Source organism: Vanacampus margaritifer, chromosome 1 (assembly GCF_051991255.1).
Source record: "Vanacampus margaritifer isolate UIUO_Vmar chromosome 1, RoL_Vmar_1.0, whole genome shotgun sequence".
Lineage (NCBI taxonomy): Eukaryota > Metazoa > Chordata > Actinopteri > Syngnathiformes > Syngnathidae > Vanacampus > Vanacampus margaritifer.
This window is the reverse complement of record NC_135432.1, coordinates 3,855,656-3,877,854: the sequence shown is the minus strand read 5'-3', so window position 1 is coordinate 3,877,854 and position 22,199 is coordinate 3,855,656. Positions and strand designations below refer to the sequence as shown.

The 22,199-nt window shown below is 41.3% G+C and overlaps 2 protein-coding genes and 1 long non-coding RNA gene across 3 annotated transcripts; 2 read left to right on the top strand and 1 right to left on the bottom strand.

Moving 5' to 3' along the window:
* The first annotated feature begins 381 nt into the window (after window positions 1-381).
* On the top strand, window positions 382-1,753 carry LOC144053291 (lithostathine-1-beta-like). Its single transcript, XM_077567597.1, has 7 exons — window positions 382-444; window positions 551-613; window positions 729-756; window positions 843-928; window positions 1,116-1,247; window positions 1,327-1,435; window positions 1,507-1,753. Exons 1-7 carry the CDS (start codon window positions 397-399, stop codon window positions 1,575-1,577), a joined length of 537 nt encoding a protein of 178 aa, XP_077423723.1. The 5' UTR covers window positions 382-396; the 3' UTR covers window positions 1,578-1,753.
* A 2,808-nt stretch (window positions 1,754-4,561) lies between these two features.
* On the top strand, window positions 4,562-6,034 carry LOC144053283 (lithostathine-1-alpha-like). Its single transcript, XM_077567583.1, has 7 exons — window positions 4,562-4,908; window positions 5,015-5,077; window positions 5,194-5,221; window positions 5,308-5,393; window positions 5,570-5,704; window positions 5,784-5,892; window positions 5,964-6,034. The coding sequence occupies exons 1-7, from the start codon at window positions 4,861-4,863 to the stop codon at window positions 6,032-6,034; spliced, it is 540 nt and encodes a 179-aa protein (XP_077423709.1). The 5' UTR covers window positions 4,562-4,860.
* Window positions 6,035-6,119: 85 nt separating this feature from the next.
* On the bottom strand, window positions 6,120-12,233 carry LOC144053297 (uncharacterized). The gene is made up of 2 exons (XR_013294375.1): window positions 11,698-12,233; window positions 6,120-7,050 (listed from the first exon to the last, which is right to left on the bottom strand). It is a non-coding gene; the product is annotated as an uncharacterized LOC144053297 (long non-coding RNA).
* Between the last annotated feature and the right edge of the window lie 9,966 nt (window positions 12,234-22,199).

Here is a 22,199-nt window from a genome sequence, read left to right as displayed (position 1 = left end):
ACATCACTGAGTGGAAACTGAACCCAGGCTACAACCACAAGCATCAATTAAAAAGGTAGCAATTAAACTGTCAGTGACTGGTATGCCACAAGACAACTTGGATTACCTGTTATTTGTATGCATCACTCATCAACGCCATTGAGCACTGCTCAGTTATAATTGTCTTCTATTATTCAACTGTGTGGGATCATGTAAGGGGAATTCAGAGAACTTGACACGTGTCCTCGCAAAACCCGGCCGATCCATTGACAATCCGCAAATTTGATGCGCTCATTGGCGAAAACAAAAGGAATACTTGTTCCTCAAGAATGAGGAACTCGTTTATGGTGCGACGTTTCATGCCAAAATCAATCAAACAATCCCTCATTCCGAGACTGTCGCCTAACGTATATAAGGATGGCTCGCCGTCGTCCTCAGTATCAAGCATCAAGTATCACCACAAAGGTAACCACGCAATTTGACATCTTGATGACTTTTTCACGGTTTCACCATTTCACAAGCTAAAGTTGCAATGTATTGTTGAATGTGATATTTTTCTCTCAATGTGCAGATGGCATTTGGACTTCACTCGTTGTTCCTCCTCTGCGGGATCAGTGGACTGTTGACCGGAGTCGTAAGTTAAAAATATTTTTCTTCGCGTAAAAATTTTACGTTTTGGTTCGTCGTGGTCTTCATTTGTGACAATGTTGCAAGGTCTGATTTGAAAAACGTTGTTTTTTTCTCGACAGTGGTCTAAACCTACCACTGTTGTAAAAGGTAATTTGTTGTACATCAGCCACTTGTCGCCATTTGATTCAATGGAAGTATTTCGGGTTTTCTCTCAAACTACAATTGTGCTGCAGACAATAGCTGTCCTAAAGGCTGGACTCAGTTGGACTGCTACTGTTATGTCTACGAAGATGAAGAGAGAACCTTTGCGGACGCAGAGGTATGGAAGACGTTTGACACTTTTACAAGTCATGATGTCTTTTTTGAAAGCAGCTTACAGTGATTACAGGAAGCGATCCATCCGTTTTCTTTTCATTGAACACTTTGGTTGGGAGTCAAAATATCTCGTCTGATTGATCAAAATGGCAAAATAAATTCTTCTTTGTTTTACACTTTTCCCCCTTCAGAGTGTGTGCAACATTCTTGGTGGGAATTTGGTCTCCATTCATAGTGACCTGGAAAACGCGTTCATCCTCGAACTGATTCGAGCGGGTGATAATGATGACGAAGTCTGGATTGGTCTCCATGATGCCGTTGCGGTAAAACATTAAAAGTTCTGCCACTGAACGTGTCCTTCCAATCTCAGTCTTTTCACCGGCTTTTGATTTTGTCGTCCAGGATACTGACTTTATCTGGACTGATGGTTCCGATAATGATTTCACCAACTTTGATTTGAGCGTACCTGAGCCTGATGAAACTGGACCGTGTGTGCAAATGGATGAAAGCGGTAAGTCAAATCAGCCATCGAGGTTTGCTAAGAATATAATGCTGTCTTACTTCAACATTCATTTCTTACAGATGGACTTTGGGAGGATCAGCTCTGCACAGCAGAGAACGAGTATGTTTGCATCAAAGAAGTGCATCATTAGTAGTCGAGTAACATAGTACATCGACGACTCATATTCAACTTAATCGGTGCCTTTCTATTTCTGGGTTTGTTATCAACTTTTCTTTTTGTCTTCCTTGATGCCAATTTGTTGTTGTGGAAACAACTTTGCAATGTCAAATGGCATCTTTTTACTTAATAAAGAAATCTGCATCCAAATATGTGTTTGTGTCTTATTTTTCTAACTTGTATTGCTTGATTACAGAATGTCAGCCAATCACAGGCCACAAAGACAGACCACACTTGTATGCTATTAAACGACATGAATACGATTTTTGTTAACTCATTCACTGCCATTGACGGCTATAAACGGCAAAAATTCATTTGAACTATTTCTATTAGTTTAACTTTTTTTTCCACTTTTGTTAACAAGAATATGAAAACCTAGGAAAAAAAAATCTTTATTGTACATTTAGAACAGATGTAAAATTTGTGATTAAGAGATAAACATGTGTGATAATGAAGGTGATGTCAATTCAGTCCTGATGTGTTGACACTATGCTGTGGTTCAGGAGCAAAATCCCATTAACCTGGTAAAATAAATATTCGAATAGAGATCCGGACGTTATGGGCGTTAGCGCAGCCATTTTGGCAGCATAGAAAACGCGTTTGCCACTTTGAGTAAACGGCAAACGCCACAAGAATGTCACGATCTGTCACGGTGCGGAGTTGAGTCTGTCTTGAGTGCAGAGTGGAGGACGCAAATGCAGGGAGGCAGGTTATACTGAACATACTTTATTTTACAAAAACACTAACAGGGGTACTGGTTAGCTTTAAATAAACAAAGATCTGAAAAGATCCAAAATCAAAGTAACAAACAGAACACCAGCGGTGACAGCGACAAGCGACGATGATCCCACAAGGACTGACCAAAACCAGGGAACTAAATACACACACACTAACGAGACAACAAGACACACCTGCGACAAGACACAAGTGGCTGAGGGCACGGATTGGTCGACACGAGGAAGGGCAGGACCACACTCAAGACCAATGGAGACACAATAACCAAAAGCAGAACCCAAACATGACAGAGAAGAGGCAAAAAAAAAAAAAGGATTGAGCATTCTCCAGGCTACCAAAATACGAATCAATGCGTAGCCAATCATAGCAGCCATAAAGAGTGAACAACAAGACAGATAATTTGTGATTCTCTTCATTGCTAGTGTAGAGAACACTTCCTAGCAGGCGAGTCAATTACTGAATCAGTTAGTTGAGTAGATGTAGCTCGATAGTATAGTTATTAAATGAAGGCAAAAGACGTGATAAGGCACTTTGTAGATGGTGGCTGAATCAGCAGATGCTAATTTGCCTGAAGTAAGCGCCTCAGGAGGCTAGCTTCAGGTAAGTTATCACGCAAAATGTGGGGGAATAATCCGTTCGTTTGTGCTGATACTGTTTAACACACAGTTGAATTTAATAACTGACCAACCCCATAAAGACTTTTTACGGCATAGATGACGGCGGATGCTAAGTTGCTAACGTACCTAAATAACAAGACGTGTGAAACTGCTAATTTCGATGGCATTTTGACCTGAGGAAATAAATCCGGATTGTACAAACTTGTAAAGTAGGAGAGGAGGTAATTCCATGTAGCAGCGTCATCGAACAACCACCGCACCAAAACCAACCCCCCACCCCATTTTTTGTGTGTTGTAACAGAATTATATTTGTTTTCTTTACATAGTCCTTTTTTTTTTTAGCTTGTCTGTCAGATTGTTGTTTTTTTTGTTTGGTTGTGACGTTTGTCTTGTGTGAAATGAAAAAAACAAAAAAATGTGTTCAAATAAAAAACATTTCTTAACGCTCTTGCATTGAAAGTTGACAGATAAACGCTAGTTTTATCCCTCCTCGTAATTGTAATCCATTAACGCGGCGCTGCGACTTTCCTGCCACAGGGGGCGTGTTCAGAGAAAGAGTCATGTGATATCCGGATCTCTATTGGCTATTATTTTGCATTGCTAAGTGGAATACTGTAGACCTTTTTATTTCAGATTGACAACTGACCACACGCTCAAAACACAGACGAAATATAATTCAGTTTTATCCTCAATTTAGATGTCAAAAAGGTTTTGTGGCTCCCAATGTTTGTGTGTGTGTCTGTGGTAGACGGTTGAAATGGCTCTTTGAGTATTTAAGGTTGAAGTCTTGTTTCTTTTTTGTTTTTTTTGTTCATAATGTTATATTTCGCAGAAATACAAGGGTGTTTTAGTATGATTTGTGAAAAGGTTCCGGTATAGTGTATGAGGGCATATCAGCAGTGAATGAGAGATAGTCTAGCAAAATACCAGAAGAGAGAAAACTCTTCCCACGCACACATTTACACTTCACTTGGCACTAGATTTTAAATTGATGAGTATTACTTCCTCATCTTCATATCTCACTGAGAAGGCAAAGGTTTGCGAAGGTAGCAAATGTTCCTTTTTCATCGTCGGGGTTCTTTCAACGGTCGCAAAGAACTTCACCAACAATTTTAATGGTCGCAAACACTTTTTCTTTGAAAATGTTCAAAACTTCCTTGAGACAACAATTGTGAGCCCTCATCTCATAACGACATCACGGTCTAAGGATCCGGTATCTACCAGACCCCCTAAAGGTGTTCCATTGTTGATTCGTGTAAGTACGGGAACAGAACAAAGAACAAACCAAAGGCTTGCAGGTTTTTAGAAAACACGGTGGCGGGGTGGTTGAGGGTTGGCACACCTCACATCAATCATCTGTAGGCTCAGACAAAAGAAACCAAAAAAATGCATTATTCCTGCCACGGGAATGACAACCGTCTCTCTTGGGTTGCTGTGTGATCATCCTTACTTAATTTATAGCGTTTATTCCGTTCACATTGGCGGGGAGATTGATCCGATCCCAGTTGACTTCAGGCCAAGGCTACACCCACAAGCAGGCACTGGATTTTTTAAACAGGTTTTAATTACTAATGAATACACACACACACACACGCACACACGCACACACACATGCTCATCCACATACAAAAAATATATACATATAAAAAAATAAAAAATAATAAAGGAGAGCAATGATGATGACATGTCAAATCGGTAAAATTACCAAATGAACAATACTGAGCTCTCCAAAAGAAAAAAAAAAACTGTCAGTGACAAAATTGATGAGCTCATTAGTGAAAACAAAAGGAATACTTCTTCCTCAAGAATGAGGAACTCGTTAAAAAGATACCACTGTGAGACGTTTCATGTCATAATCAACCAAACAATCCCTCATTCCGAGACTGTCGCCTAACGTATATAAGGATGGCTCGCCGTCGTCCTCAGTATCAAGCATCAAGTATCACCACAAAGGTAACCACGCAATTTGACATCTTGATGACTTTTTCACGGTTTCACCATTTCACAAGCTAACGTTGCAACATATTGTTGAATGTGATGTTTTCCTGTCAATGTGCAGATGGCATTTGGACTTCGCTCGTTGTTCCTCCTCTGCGGGATCAGTGGACTGTTGACCGGAGTCGTAAGTTAAAAATACTTTTCTTCGCGTAAAAATCTTACATTTTGGTTCGTCGTGGTCTTCATTTGTGACAATGTTGCCAGGTCTGATTTGAAAAACATATTTTTTCTTCTCACAAGTGGTCTAAACCTATCACCTTTGTAAAAGGTAAGTCGTTGTACATCAGCCACTTGTCGCCATTTGATTCAATGGAAGTATTTCGGGTTTTCTCTCAAACTACAATTGTGCTGCAGACAATAGCTGTCCTAAAGGCTGGACTCGGTTGGACTGCTACTGTTATCTCTACGAAGATGAAGGGAGAACCTTTGCGGACGCAGAGGTATGGAAGACGTTTGACACTTTTACAAGTCATGATATCTTTTTTGAAAGTAGCTTACAGTGATTACAGGAAGCGATTTTCTTTTCATTGAACACTTTGGTTGGGAGTCAAAATATTTCGTCTGATGGATCAAAATGGCAAAATAACTTCTTTTTTTTACACTTTTCCCCCTTCAGAGTGTGTGCAACATTCTTGGTGGGAATTTGGTCTCCATTCATAGTGACCTGGAAAACGCGTTCGTCGTCGAACTGATTCGAGCGGGTGTTAATGATGTTGGCGTAGCCTGGATTGGTCTCAATGATGCCATTGAGGTGAAACATTAAAAGTTCTGCCACTGAACGTGTCCTTCCAATCTCAGTCTTTTCACTGGCTTTTGATTTTGTCATCCAGGATGACGACTTTATCTGGACTGATGGTTCCGATAATGATTTCACCAATTTTGCTGTGGCCGGAGGTGAGCCTGATGATAATGGACCGTGTGTGGCAATGCTTGAGAGCGGTAAGTCAAATCAGCCATCGAGGTTTGCTAAGAATATAATGCTGTCTTACTTCAACATTCATTTCTTACAGATGGACTTTGGGGGGATACGGGCTGCACAGATCTGTTCGCGTATGTTTGCATCAAAGAAGTGCATCATTAGTAGTCGAGTAACTGTTGGGTCTGATATTACAGATCCCCTTAGTTACTGACCGTGCACCAAGGAAAAAGGAGGCAGAAGCTGTTGCTTTGTTTTATTGCAACCGCGGCTGGGAGAGGAGAGGAGGCGCGAGACCTTAACTCACGCTCGGCTCCTTCCGACTCTCTCCTCTCCCCCGGCCACCTCGTCGCTTTTATTACAGTAAAGTTTCAGTTTCGTTTCATACGTCATGGAAAAATACAAAACATTAGAGAAAGTTGAGCGGCGCCTCTAAACGACAGTTGATAATATAAAAACATAAAAATATATACAGGATATTCTTTAAAATACACATAATGTTAAGACTACTGTTTTAAGCAACTTCACATTCCCTCCTGTTGTGGATTTAAAAGGACATCAGTAAATACTAAAACAATTAAGTTTTCTCAGTATTACTTCATTAATAGATTCACAACATTTGAACCATTCTCAGGAAATGGCGAAAACCCTTAACTTAAAGGGAAAAATTCCATAACTCCCCCACCGCACGGTGACGAGAACCTCTTGGTCTGAGAATGGAACTGAATTTGAAGTTAGGGAAACACAATAAGATGAGGGTCACACTTTTGTGTCGGTCTCCACAGTGACAACATAATCCTCTACGCGTAGTAAGTTATATTGATACATCTGGGCCACGAACATACGGGCGACTAATCTCTTAGACATTGGGACAATACAGCAGGAACAAATAACACATAATAAGATAAACATTATAATGATCAAAGTCCAAACAATGTCTGAAAAAGGGTCATCTTCTCCTTTGTTCTTCTTCTTTTTGACAAGAATCAGGGGGTAATCCCTTATCTGAGTTCGGTGACCTTTTTGCAGTGACTCTGGTGGATCCACGTCTCTCTCTCAGCGATTTTGAGAGCGGTGGGTGTGGTCAGGAGAACAACGAATGGGCCGTCCCAGCGTGGGCTCGACCATGTTTTCCTTTTTATCACCTTCACCAACACCAGGTCACCCGGGGTCACCGTTTCCTGTGCAGGAGGAAGAGAAGTAGAGGGCAGATCATTTGCTCTTGACACAGTCCGTTCTTTAAACAAGTCACATAACCATTTAGTCAGTGGATCTGCCTCTCCTGTTTTGTCTGACCATGGCTGATTTTAAATGGATGGCCATATTGTCAACGATGGTATTTACAAAATGGCTACCGTTATCACTCCACAAGACTCGTGGAATGCCATGTTCTGGTATTATGTGTTTACAAATAGCTTTAGCTACTGTGAGGGCGTTTGGATGTTTTGAAGGAACAAGTTCAACCCATTTAGTTAGTGAGTCTACTAACACTAAACAGTACTTGTGCTGACCACTTCTGTGTAGTTCAATAAAGTCCATGTGTTAAACTTTAAATGGGTAGGAGCCCACTGGGCATTTCCCTCTCTGTGGTCTTAAGTTTCCCTGAGCATTGTGACGACAACAGACCATACATGACCTACAAAAAGTTTTAAAATAGGTTTGTAAGCCCTGTGGTAATGTCATTGTCTGTTCTACCATAGATATGATCCCTCCTGTTGAGACATGGGACTTCCCATGACTCAATGTGGCTACTGCGTGGAACAGACTGCGGGGGATGACTGGTCGGTCTTCTTTGTGGATTAAATCCACCAGTGGTTGCGTTATTTCGGCGAAGTCCAGAACCCATAGACGGCAAAAGTTCACTAGGCCTAGGAAGGCCATCATCTGTCTTTTGGTCTTTGGTTTGGGGGCATCAAGGATAGCTTGTTTCCGATCAGAGGTTAGTTTTCTTCCTTCTGCCGATATGATGTGACCTAAGAAAACTACTTCGGTCTGAGTCCACTGTAGTTTGGTCAGTGAGGCTTTGTTTCCTGTCTTTGCCAGGTGTTGACACAGTTTCACTGCTTCTTCTTGATTTTCTTCTTTGGTTGGACTGGCGATGAGAATGTCATCTACGTATTTGAGTGGTTTCACTGTGTTCATGGAGGCTCAGACAGTTGTTGATTTCTTGAGAGAAAATGGTGGGGCTCTCTGCATAGCCTTGGGGTAGTCTCGTATAGGTGTACTTCTTTTGATTAAAGGTGAAACCAAACCAATGACGGGCGGACTCGTGCAATGGGATGGAAAAGAAGGCGTTGCTTAGATCAATTACTGTGAACCATTTCTGTTCTGGCTTCAGCGCATTGAGTAGAGTGTGGGGGTCGGGGACGCAGGGGGCTCTCTGTTTTACTGCCTGATTTACGGCTCTTAAGTCGTGGACCATTCGCCAGGTCGTGGTGTCTGCTTTCTTTACTGGAAAGATTGGAGTGTTACAAGTTACCTTGGGGGCTTCTATGAGCACTCCAGCTTTTACCATGTTCATAATTACTGGTGTGATTCCTTCTTTGGCATCAGGTTTGAGTGGGTATTGATTGATTCGTGGGCGATAGTTTGTTCTTGGTTCAATTGTTACTTCTGTGGCTGTGGTCATTAGGCCCACATCGGTTTTTGACGCTGACCACAGCTGAGGTGGTATTTGATCCATGGCGTCTTTTAGTGCCAGGATCGTGGTTTCCTCCGGATGTCATGTACTTAGGTGGGTGCTGGGGACAAATGTTGTCACCCAGTTTAGTTTTTTCCTCCAGACCACGTTTCCTGATGACATGATGCGTTTAAATCTTCCATCTTGACATGGGGTCCACGGAAGTCGTTGTTCGGACCATGTTACATCTCTTATTTTTGATCCTATGTCTTTCCATCTCCAGCCTGTTGGTTTTGCCAGTGAAATGTGGAAGGGAATGCCAACGCCTTCATATGTGGTTAATGCATATATGTAATCTGGAAAGATTACTGTGGCTGCCATCCATCCTGCCTGTTCGTCCCAAATTAGGTCCTTTATTTGGGCCCGCATGGTTGTCAATCGGGACCATTGATCAAAGAAGTCTCTGTCCTCTTTGTTCGGGGCGAAGCGGATGGTGGAGTGAAGTGGGTACGTGGTTTGGGGCACCCAATTTGAATTTGGTAGGATTTGTTCTGGCATCTGTTGCAGATTGTTTGTTACTGATGTTGGACCTTTTTGGATCGGATCCAGACTGTAGAATGGGCGTGGTTTGTCTTTTCCTTCTAGTACTAACATCTGCATTGGTGTTTCTTGTCCTCTTTTTGTCACGACCATGCTGGAGCCTTCGACCATTAATACAAGGCTCATGGCTTTTATCAAATCTCGTCCGATGAGGTTTTCAGGACAACGAGGCACGTAAACGAAAGTTTGATCTGGGTATTCTGTTCCGTCTTCATCAATAATGGTCAGTGGTTCGGTAAAGTAATGGATGGCTGGTCTACCTCCCACTCCTATGACCATTATTGTGCTTTTTGACAATTTGACACCTGTTGGTAGATCAGTGATCACGGAGGATTGTGCTCCTGAATCCACAATGAATTTCAATGTTGTAGTAAATGGCCCTAAGCCTAGTTTTCTTACTGCTGGGTCAATAGAGGACATCTGGCTAAACAGGACTGTCAGGTCAAGCACCTCGACGATCGTTCTGGTGTCATCAGGGTTTTCATCACTTGACCTTTCCTGCTCGCGTCATTCGGTTGGATCCCAGTGGTCAGATCTTGGGGTCTCAATTTTTTGTTTGGAGCGGCAATCTCGGGCGAAGTGGCCGTACTTGCCACAATTGTAGCACACATCCTGTCTGGTGGCTGGTCGGCCTCTTCCTCTTCCGCGTCCACGTCCTCTACCCCGATTGGGTTGGTTTTGGTAGTAAATTGGTCCAGAAGGTGGAGGAGAGGCATGTTGAAAAAATGTGTGCATGGCATTGAAGACTGATGATTGCGCTTTTTGTCTTTTTAGGTCTTCAGCGTGTGAGGCCCAAGCTACGAGATCATTCACCGGGGCAGTTCTCCAGGTGTGGTAATGTTTCTTGATAAAATTGACTGTACCGTCCACTAGTCCATCCAGGAATGTTGCCCGCAGTAATGTTTGGTATGTGCTTTGTGCCTCAGTGCTTTCTTCGATGCCACCATGTAGTTTCAGTACGTCTTGGAGGCGGTCTACATATTTTTGTGCGCTTTCTTCAGGTTCTTGGCGGCATTGGCGGACTTTAGTTAAATCAGGTGGTTTCTTGAACACTGCGATGGCTCTTTCTAAAAGAGTATTTAGGGCGTTGTCTAGTTCTTGGCCTGGTTGGTAGACTTGGCCTCGTTGGTTGGCTGGAGCAAAGGCTCCTTGGAATCTTCCAACTCGATGTCCTGCGGTCAGACGTAGGACGCTTAGTAATTCATTGCCATTGAGGTGATAGGATCCATGTAGTTCTCTAATTGCAGCTGCCCATTTTTCAACGTTGTCTTCAATGGGAGGAACTGATGCGCATGCGGCTACTTTTTCTTCTTCGTTCCATGGCCGATAGAGCAGCAAGGTCTGTGGATGAGCAGGTTGACCAGGATTTGGCATTCCATAAGCTGGGTTGGCTACAGCTACCATGGGATATGCTGCCACCTGCTGAATGTCTGGGTATAATTTTGTTGTTGCAGCCAGGACGTCTGCTGTTGGTTTGTTTGATCTTGTACGGCTTCCAATAGGAGGGGAGGCTCTGTCCCCAAAACTCGTGGAGGTGGAATTTGGGGAGGAGGTAGACGGGGTAGGCGGTTCCCGCTGTTGGTTGACGTTTACTTCCTCTTCTGGATCATTTTGCTGTCGCACTTCAGCCGGTGCATTTCCGTTGTCTCTTCGTCTGGCGCCGGTTTCTTCCGTTGGTCTTATCTTCATCTGATACATTTTTCTTTCTGTCTTTTCCTTTTTTCTTTTCTCACTTTCCAAAATGCTTTCTGCCCTCATTTTACACTGTTTTATCCACACTTCAACAGCACGTAGTTGTGCTTCCAATTTTTCTACATTCTTTCCCTTTTTAATCTTCTTTGCTCTTTTCTCCACTAAACTTTTCTTAACTTCCTCTTTGTTCCTGACATCTCTCAAAGACGGGTTAAAATCATACTTGGTCACCCAGGATTCCAGATACTTGCACGCATTAGCGTCAAAGCTTGCAATAAATTTAACATCCTGGTGTTGTTCTATTTCTTTTCTCAATGACTGGCCCATTGTATCTATTGCCGAGCGGGCAGCAGTTACTCCCTTTTTTCCTTATCTCATAAACACGCACAAAGTACACACCCACACAAAAACACACGCACACAACCACACACACACAAAAACTCACACACAAACACACACACTTAGTCTTTTCTGTGGTGCACCACTTTCTAATTTAAAACCATGATTTGTGTTTTAGGCGATTAATTTTAATCGCAGTCAGTTCTGTTCTGACCTAATAAATCTTTGTTATATTGAACACAGATATTTTGGTAACCAATGAGTGGGGAGGTGTAAATTATTACGTATTTACGGCAACGTTTAATTTCCTCTACCCGGGCACCCGAAAACGACACTTTTTTTTAACAAGTTAAAAACTAGTCAATAAAAGTATTTTGGATCTCATCTAATAAAACCGTGATCCCTTTGATGCCCGGATCATGTATACCATGGGTTTTTTTTCTCTTCTTCACGGGCCAACGCCCAAGCGCTTCTCTTTTACTCCCCACTTTTCTATTTTTCTCTTACTTCTTCAGTATATTTAGTGTTCCTTTTTTCAAACTTCTGTGTAAATCGTGATAATTAAACAGCATAATACCTGTTAGTCCTCTGTGCCGGTCTGGTTCGCAGGACCCGGTGTCCGGGCGAACGGCCGAGGCCGGAGCGACGAGACCCGTCACGCAAGGGGAGACGCTGTCGACAGATTCTCGGTGTCTTCGGTTCGGCGGCGGTCGTCCGTCCAGATGCAGGTCCCAGGTTTCGGCACCAATTAAATGTTGGGTCTGATATTACAGATCCCCTTAGTTACTGACCGTGCACCAAGGAAAAAGGAGGCAGAAGCTGTTGCTTTGTTTTATTGCAACCGCGGCTGGGAGAGGAGAGGAGGCGCGAGACCTTAACTCACGCTCGGCTCCTTCCGACTCTCTCCTCTCCCCCGGCCACCTCGTCGCTTTTATTACAGTAAAGTTTCAGTTTCGTTTCATACGTCATGGAAAAATACAAAACATTAGAGAAAGTTGAGCGGCGCCTCTAAACGACAGTTGATAATATAAAAACATAAAAATATATACAGGATATTCTTTAAAATACACATAATGTTAAGACTACTGTTTTAAGCAACTTCACAGTAACATAGTATATCCACGACTCATATTCAACTTAATGGGTGCCTTTCTATTTCTGGGTTTGTTATCAACTTTTCTTTTTGTCTTCCTTGATGCCAATTTGTTGTTGTGGAAACAACTTTGCAATGTCAAATGGCATATTTTTGCTTAATAAAGAAATCTGCATCCAAATATGTGTTTGTGTCTTATTTTTCTAACTTGTATTGCTTGATTACAGAATGTCAGCCAATCACAGGCCACAAAGACAGACCACACTTGTATGCTATTAAACGAAATGAATACGATTTTTGTTAACTCATTCACTGCCATTGACGGCTATAAACGTCAAAAATTCATTTGAACTATTTCTATTAGTTAAATTTTTTTTTCCACTTTTGTTAACAAGAATATGAAAACCTAAGGAAAAAAATCGTTAGTGTACATATAGAACATATGTGAAATTTGTGATTAATCGTGAGTTAACTAGGGAAGTCATGCGATTAATTACAATTAAAAATTGTAATCGCCTGACAAGATGATTATTAAAAATTAGGGGCGTCAGGCGATTACAATTTTTTATCGTAAATAATCACATGACTTCAATAGTTAACTCACGATTAACCACAAGTTTTATATCCGTTCTAAATGTGCAATAAAAAAAAATCTAGGTTTTTATACTCTTGTTAACAAAAGTAGAAAAACATGTTAGACTAATAGAAAAATTAAAATGATTTTTTGACGTTTATAACCGTCAATGAAGTGAGTTAATACTGCAAATTAGTCATAAGACTGAAAAATTAATTGTCATTCTCATCCAGTTGGTGCCTTATGAATGTGTGCGCGCTTGTGCACCGTATTTTACATTTTACTTTTCCAATAAAGCAGATAAGATATATGCGTTAAAATTCATTCGCCTTCCACTCCCTTCTTGATCTTCTTGATGTGTTTTCAAAATAAAATGCATGCGCAGGTTTATCTGCCTGCATGTTTGTTTACTGGGAGAAAAAAAATCACTGTGATAAGACTGCCCCTCCAAACTGCATTTAAAAGTGGAGTGAATTGAAAAATTGTGGAGGAGGAGCGCAAATGGATTCTCTTGAGGCAAAATATGGAAGCCTTCTTGGAAAACAGGAATATTTGAAGGGTAAAAATAATCAGGCTTCAGTACGGTACGGAAGAAATGGCCCTAGTGTCATAAGAGTGTTTTGAGTCATGAGACAAGCAAGGCAAAGCAAGACTCTTTGGAAAAGGGTCGAGATCAAAGTCTTTGATCCGCAAGACATTTTGACCGATCAAAGAAAGAATCTAACAAGTCCTCAAGCAATAACGAGCATATTGGTCGTTTTACGATGCACCAAAATATGACCAAGTGTTACATATTGTAGTTTAGAGACCTCTATCGTATCGGCCATGTTCTATCAGCCATAGCGAAAAAAATCGCAATGGGAATTGAATCCGGGTCATCTAGTTGGAAGACAAAGGTTTATCTTATTGAGCTAATAGGCAAGTTATGATTTTAGTGTCTTTTTTAGTGTTGACATGTATGCCAATTCGTCGTCGGACTAATGGTTGGGGTTAGCATTAGACTTTCAGTACACGTTACGTCTTTACATGGGACACTAATGGTTGAGATTAGGAAAAGGCACAGTGAGGTTGTAGGCCGTTTCAAATATTCCATTATTATGTTCCATTATTATAACATTCTTCCATGCTTAATGTATGAATCCTAACCCTAAGTAAGACGTTTTGTTGAATATTCCCATAATAAAATTATATTTAAAAATGGATTCGAGAATTGCGCGCTGTATATATGCCGAATTGCGATATATTGCCGAATCGATTTTTTTCTAACACCCCTAGTTACAAAACATTGCCGCTCAGTCATATAAACACTCGTCTTACGAGCAGATGGACTGAGTTCAAGTCCCACTTTTGTATTTTTGCGCCATTTAACATAGCCCATAGAGGTCGCTAAACTAAAATACGTAACACTTTTATGAAACCTTTTCAAAATGAGCTAGGTCATATTTATTGGAGGACTGTGTCTAAGAATCTCATGGCCGTGAGATGATTTAAAGTCTCAAAATAAGAGTCTTACAGCATGAGACGATAACAAGCTAACAAAGCAAATTTTCAGGCGTGTTAGTCTTTATCTTTCTTTTTTTCCTGCAGTAAAGTAGAAGTTCTGCTCAAAGAAAAAGCATCATGCAGACTTGAAACCATTTCAGATCCCCTTTTCCCCAAATCAAGGCAGAGGTTTGCTGCCATCGTGTGTCTGAATGCCGTGGCTGCATTGTGGTCGTTTTCCCTTTCACCAGCTCAGTAACAAATGTCAGTAGGGCTCCTGCACCCACGCACACAAACACACACGTGTACACAAATACACTTCATCACACACACACACATGCACTGCATCCTCCCACTAATGCTACATTGATTAGCAATCAATACACACCGAGGAGAACGCTGTTGTCACGGTTACGTCAAGTGATACATGCATCATCTGTAATGTAAGCCTATATCAACACACGGTTTATCTCCCAATATTATAGACGGTATTTTATGTATTGTGGTTGTGCTCTATGTATGTGTGTAAATGGATGTACTGTATTATGTATGCGTGTACGTATGAGCAAGCATGCAGGATGTGGAGAAATCAGAGAGAGGGTGAAAGCCAACACTCACTCTGCTGACTCTTTTGGCCTCTTTAATTCATCTTAAGCCCGGATCCCATTGAGTTGGCGACGTTAGTGAATGTTTAGTTAATGTCTTGGTCCGTTGAGAATTATTAACTCTTTGACTGCCAAAAACGTTTAATAACGTTTAGTAAAATCCAAACGATGGCTGCCAAAGACGTTAACTCTTTGACTGCCAGACGTTTTCAGAAACGGGTTGTCCCCACTGCCAGCCGATTTAAGCATTTTGAGTGATCTTTCAAGGTCCACAGAAAATGTTGTGTTTGGACTATGGAAACACACATACTACCAAATGAAAGATTGGACTCTCAGAAAATCATCAGAAAAAAAAGTTTGTTTCTACCTTATTTCGTTCTTCAGTAATCAACAATAGAAAATGGTTACTTTCACCGAAATTCCCTGTTTTGAAACAAAAAATGGAGAAAAAGAGCTTTTTGTGAAACGATGTTATTTCATGCACTCTAGTGAATTGTACACTCCTTTTTGTCCATGAGTGATGCCACAAACACCTAAATAGTGCTTTACTTCTGTAAAACACTTTCACCAACAATGAAAAAGTGTTTTTTGATTGCAAAATACATTTATTTCCATTCAACAGTGTAACAATTTGACAAAACAATTTCGCAAACTATTTACAAATGTGTGCAACTGTGGTACTACTTACAATTATGTGGATGTTTCAAATACAGTTTTTCCTTTTGTAACGCTCTCCTGCGTGCAAGGAGACGCCAGGACTCGCACAACAGTTTACTTTCACTTTCACATTGGTCCGTTTTGCGTGCAAACGTTACACTTTCTTGACGGCCTTTTTTTCCGGGGAATAAAAAGCAAGTAGCAGACTGTACACACTTCCTCCGATGAATATGCATTGGACTCGGGGCACTCTCCGTCGTCCGATCGAACGTCCGCCTGTGCGTGCTCGGTTGCGCTCCGCGTTACGACACCGTCATAGCCGCCGCGTCAGCGGTTCCAATTTCGCCGTCAAGCTCGGGTTCACCTTCATCATCATCAATGATGATCATCGTCGTCATCAATGTACTATTTTAGCGTTGGTCGATGCCTTTCGTCTTGTAAGTGTAGAGCTGCTTGCAAACGCTCGCCATTGCCCGTTCCCTCCTCCATCTAGCTCCATCTAACGTCTTCTACTGCCGCATCAATGCTTCCCAACCACGGAGTCACCACCCTCATCTTCATCATCGATGATGATCATCGTCGTTAACAATGTGCTCTTTCAGCGATGCTTTTGGTCTTTGAAAAAAACGGCTCGGGCGTGAGCTCCTCGCGACCGGCCGCCATTTTTCCTTTGTCTTCCATTCTCATCTCCTGCTCGACGCTCTAGCTCCGCCTCTACTGACGCCCACCCGATCTTGTCAAAAGAGAGTCATCGCTGCCCTCTAGGGGCCAAAAATAGTCATTAGGCACAACAGACCGGCTGGAAACTTTCACCACAGCTCCGGAAGCCTTGCCCGCACCCGTTTAAAAAAATAAATAAAAATAAATTGGATGACGTCTTTAGACGTCACTGGCAGTGCTCCGTAGGTTTTTACTTGACGTCTATAAACGTCAATGGCAGTGAAAGAGTTAAAAGATGTTCACTATGTTTTTTTTTTTTGGGGGGGGGGGGAAACGGGTGGTGGAAAGCCTTGGCCAGCTGTGCTGAAAGTATCAAGCAGATCTAGTAAGTATAATGACTATTTTTGGGCATTAGATGGCAGCGATGACTCTCTTTGGACAAGATCAGGTAGGCGTCAGTAGAAGACGTGAGGCGGAGCTAGAGTGTTGAGGGGAGAATGGCTGAGGAAGCGAAAATGGCGACCGGTTGCAAGCAGCTTACGCTTGAGCATTTTTTTCAAAGACGAAAAGCATCGACCAATGCTAAAGAGCACATTGATGATGATGATGGTGACTCCGAGGTTGACGCCGAAGTTGGAAGCGTTGACGCGGCGGCTATGATCACGTCGTAAAGCCTCACCGGCTAGCGATGCTAACACCGGAAAACGCGGTGCACAACCGAGCACTTTTGCACAGGCGGACGTTCAATCGGACGATGAAGAGTACCCCGAGTCCAATGCATATTCATTTTAGGAGTGGGTACAGTCTAATCACGGAGAAGACACTGGTTCTGGACTACGATGCCACCATGAATGGAGTGGATGAGATGGATCAACCACCCGGTTATAGGAAAAGGACATGAGGAAGCCAGACGTAACACCACCGTAACGTCACTGTATCATGATCCTGATAGACTTGATGCCAACATGGCCAAACACACACTGCAGTATATACTTGTTACTCCCCGGAAAAAAAGGCCGGCAAGAAAGTGTAGCGTCTGCACGCAAAAGGGGCAATCGCAGTGAAACTAATCTGCAATCCTGCTGTGTCCCCTTGCACGCAGGGGAGTGTTACGAAAAGAAAACTGTAGTTGAAACATCCACACAATTGTAAATAGTACCACGGTTGCACACACACATTTGTAAATAGTTTGCCAAATTGTTTTGTCAAATTGTTACATTGTTGAATGTAAATAAACAAATTTTGCTATCAAAAAACGCTTTTTCATTGTTGGTGGTAGTGTTTTACAGAAGTAAAACACTGTTTAGGTGTTTGTGGCATCATTCATGGAAAAAAAAGGTGTCAAATTCACTAGAGTGCATGAAATAATATCGTTTGACAAAAAGCTTGATTTCTCCGTATTTTGTTTCAAAACAGAGCATTTGGGTGAAACTAACCATTTTCTATTGTTGATTACTGAAAAACGGAATAAGGTAGAAACAAACTTTTTTTCTGATGAAAGATGAGAGTCCAATCTTTCATTTGGTAGTAGGTGTGTTTCCATAGTCCAAACACGTTTCTGTGGACCTTGAAAGATCAGTCAAGATGCTTAAATCGGCTGGCACTCACAGCATCCCTTTTCTGAAAACGCTTGGCGGTCAAAGAGTTAATCTGTGTTCGAGGCTGACATTTTTTGTGGAATCCCGAAAAAAAAAGTACCACTGATTGTGGGGTGAAATTCGTTCTCCACATTTGACCCAAGCCTGAGAGAGCGGTGAGCAGCAGTAGGGGCCATGCTCAGGAATTATTATTATTATTCCAACCCGTAATGCTGAGTGTCAAGCAAGCATTGGTATGACTCGGCCATGGGGATTGAACTGAAGAGGGTCTTCTGCCCAAATTTAGTCATAACTGTTTTATTTTTTTATTTCCTCAGTAGAACTTTTATCTGTGGATGTGTCTTTGTGAGTGATGTCGCAATTTCTGTCAAGTGTCTGTAATCAATGACGTCTGTAACGTCTCACCTGTTGTGTTTCAGATGAAACCAGGACAAATATATGTTCCCCAATACTCTGTAAAAGAGGCTGGGATGATTGGCATTTCGGAAACAATTGACGGTTTGCTCAAAGCAGGAGTGTTGTGTGAAATTTCCGGCTCTGGTTATAACGCGCCTATTTTACCCGTTGAGAAGAAAGATTCTGGAAAGTTTTATAAAGATTAATGCGGCCATCTTAACTCCTACTTTTTCTGGCCCGAATCCTCACTCGGCATTGTCTCAAATTGCATCAACCCACACTCATTTCACTTGCATTGACCTGGCTAATCCTTTCTTTTGCATTCCACTTCACCCTTCAATGAAGCATTTTTTTGCTTTCACTTGCAATGGTGTTTGCTATTCCTACAATCGCCTGCCTCAAGGCTTTGTCCTTTCACCTGGACTCTTCAACGACTGTCTTCGCCAGTTGGTGTCTCCACTTGAACTGCCCCCTGTTGTTCTGGTGGATGACCTCTTGTTGGCAGCTCCATCTGAAACTTCTTGTCTTGAAGCCACCAGGTCTTTGCTCTTCATCTCCGTGAAACAGCATCTTTCCACTGCTGCAGCTCTTGCGATTCCTGATTACAGTCGCATGTTCTATCTGGTTGTTTCTGGGAAGAAAACAACAGTGTTTCTGCTGTTCTTTATCAGAAGGGGGAGATAGGAAATGATTCGGCAGACAAAGCGGCGGGCTACAGCCTGACATTACAATTGATGGTTAGCGAAAGTGAATTAGGAGAAGGACAAGAAGTAACCACAGAAACAGCTATGTTGTGGCAGGAAAAAGCAAGTCCAGAAGAAAAGAGTGTGTGGATGTCCAAAGGGGGACAAAAAGATGAAGCAGGTATATGGTGAAAAGAAGGTAAATGTATTCCATCTCAGAAACAACTGAAAAATCTCATTTCTGAAGCCCATGGAAAAATGCCATGTAAGGTGTGGATGAAACACTGAGACGACTACACACCTGATGGCATACTTTCATGAGACAAATTGTTAAAAGTGAACTGCAGGACTGCAGTGTTTGCAGCAGGTATAACAGTATGCCTACATCTAAACCTCCCCATCGGCACTCACGATCCGGCCGGACGTGACTGATCGTGGTCAGGTGGTTTCGATGGATTTCACTGACATGATAAAACTAGTGTCAGGATACACATATTTACTGGTAATAGTGGATTCCTTTTCAGGATGGCCAGAGGCATATCCCTGCAAATCTGAAACATATTGTGGTAAAACATCTGATTAATCATGGGATTCCTAGAAAATGTGATCAGACAATGGAACCCATTTCAAAAACAAACATCTACAAGCAGTAGAAAAAACATTGGGGCTAAAACACACATTTGGTTCAGTGTATCATCCCCAATCCCAAGGATAGGTTGAGTGAATGAATAGAAATATTAAAGAAAAATTGGCTAAAGCACTGGCCTTATCAAATTTGAATTGGCTACAAGCTCTTCCTGTTGCGTTGATGAATGTGCGAATGTTACTAAACTCAGCCAAAGGCTGGACTCCGTTTAAATGTCACACCAACAGACCTTTTCCGGCTCCAACAGCTCCATTGGAAGATACGCACGTTCCAGGACCTCCAGAACTCAAACAACTAACATTTACTAACAAAAAAACAACCAGATGCTCCATCAGAAATAAATGATTGTGAATATGTATGGTTGAAAGTTATTAAACAAAAATGGTCTGAGCCCAGGTGGATTGGACCCCACAAGGTGACGGAGAGGACATCTTCTGCCGTTTGCCTGCACGGAAAAGGTGATACGTGGTATCACATCTCCTCCACCTGACCGGCAAGGACACCGGCTGGAGCCATTGTCCCTGCACCAGGCAATCACCCAACAACAACCGAGAAGCATTCAACCAAGGTTGAGTTCACGGTATACGGGCAGAATAATCCCGGTGACTCATCCTGGGACCAGGCAGACTAACCTAAGGTCCTGAAGAAGCTGACAAACCCCTCTTTTCTTCAACCCAAGAACATCATCTTGAGATGGCTTCAAAGTGGGAACACATCTCCATCTACTGCTACATCACGACACCCTTTCTCATATTTAATGCCAATCTGGTATCTCTGGAAGCCCCTCAGTACAACCTTGAACGTAACGACAACACATCGGATAAAGCAAAGTAATGATTCTCCACACACTCCCTGGCTCATATCCTGGACTGACGGTGGACCCAAAATTATTACCACTGCTATTGAAAAACAGGACATACGAAATAAGTCTTCTTATATGATGGTTGAGTCTATAGCTCCCCCAAAGGAGCCCACTGTTGGGGCATCCGACAAAAAGGACGAAGATCCCGGTGGAATTTTTCTCTGAAATGTTTATCTGCTTGTGTCGGACTCTTTTGAGTCCGAAAGAGGGATTGAAGAGGGTCTTCTGCCCAGATTTAGTCATAACTGTTTTATTTTTTTATTTCCTCAGTATAACTTTTATCTGTGGATATGTCTTTGTGAGTGATGTCGCAATTTCTGCCAAGTGTCTGTAATCAATGATGTGTTTTAAGTCTTACCGTCATGACTGGGACCTCATCAATTTCCACAACAATGTAATCAATGATGTTTTTAAAGTCTTATCTCATGCCCGGTGAACTCCAGGTGGGCTGTATGGGTGGGGCTTTTGTGATACCGCCCTTCAAGATAGTATAAGAAGGTTGTAAGTGTCTGTAATCGACACACTTGCAAGAAGAATGCAGCCATTTGTCTGTAAACTTGCTTGTGTCCGGAATATTCTGTAAAAATAAAACCTTCGAAGGAACTGTTCACCGATCTCCAGCCTGTATTCAGATAATCAACATTCTCTCTACCCGAAAGAAAACGAACACACGAAGAAAATGATTATTTTCTTCAACAGAACCCACAATCTCAGTTTTAGGGCAGACACTCTACCACTAGGCCACTTAGCTGGTGAAGTCTAGTGATCTATCTAGACATGATTAATCTGCGTTGTAAAAATGTAAATGATTTTTTGACGTTTATATTGTAAAGTGATCTATCTAGACTTACTTTCTATTGTAACCAATTTATTTTTTTGTTAATTCATAATTAATGCGATATTTTTTTGTGATTAACTCCTTTACTGCCATAAATTCATTTTAAAAAAGATTATTAAAAATTAGGGGTGACAGGCTAGTTAATTTAAGATTAATCACAAATTTTACGTCTGTTTAGGTTTTCATACCCTTGTTAAAAAAAAGTGGGAAAAAATGTTGAACTAATAGAAATAGTTCAAATGAATTTTTGACGTTTATCGCTGTCAATGGCAGTGAATAAATACAAAATATATATATATAAAAAATATGGGGCCTCAGGGGATTACAATTTTTAATGATTTCACTAGTTAACTCACAATTAATCACAAATTTTATATCCGATCTAAATGTATGCGAAAAAAAAAATCTAGGTTTTCATACTCTAGTTAACAAAAGTGGGAGAAAAAGTTAAACTAATAGAATTAGTTCAAATGAAATTTTTGACGTTTATAGCCATCAATGGCAGTGAATGAGTTAATTAATCAGTTAACGCTTTAACTTTGACAGCACTAATAAATACATTTAGAATACAATAAATTGATCCAATAAATATATTCCCAAGTGATATATCTCGACTTACTTTCTATTGTAACCAATTTAATTGGTTGTTTGCCTAACCAATAAAATTGGTATGCCCGTAACCACCCTTAATGGTCAATGTCTGACCAATTTATTTGGTCAATCAAGCCAATATAATAATAATAATACATTTTATTTGTAATGCACTTTATATTTCAACAATCTAGTCCAACAAAAAGCTTTTCCAAAAAGAAAAGTCTTAAGAGTCCGTTTAAAAATGTCAGTTACTCAATTTTTAAAATAGTTGTCGATTAATTTGATAATCAATTACTCGATTCATTTTGACAGCTCTAATAACAATAATAATAACACTGTATTATTATTATTATTCGTAGTACTATTAGCATTATCATCATCATCATCACCA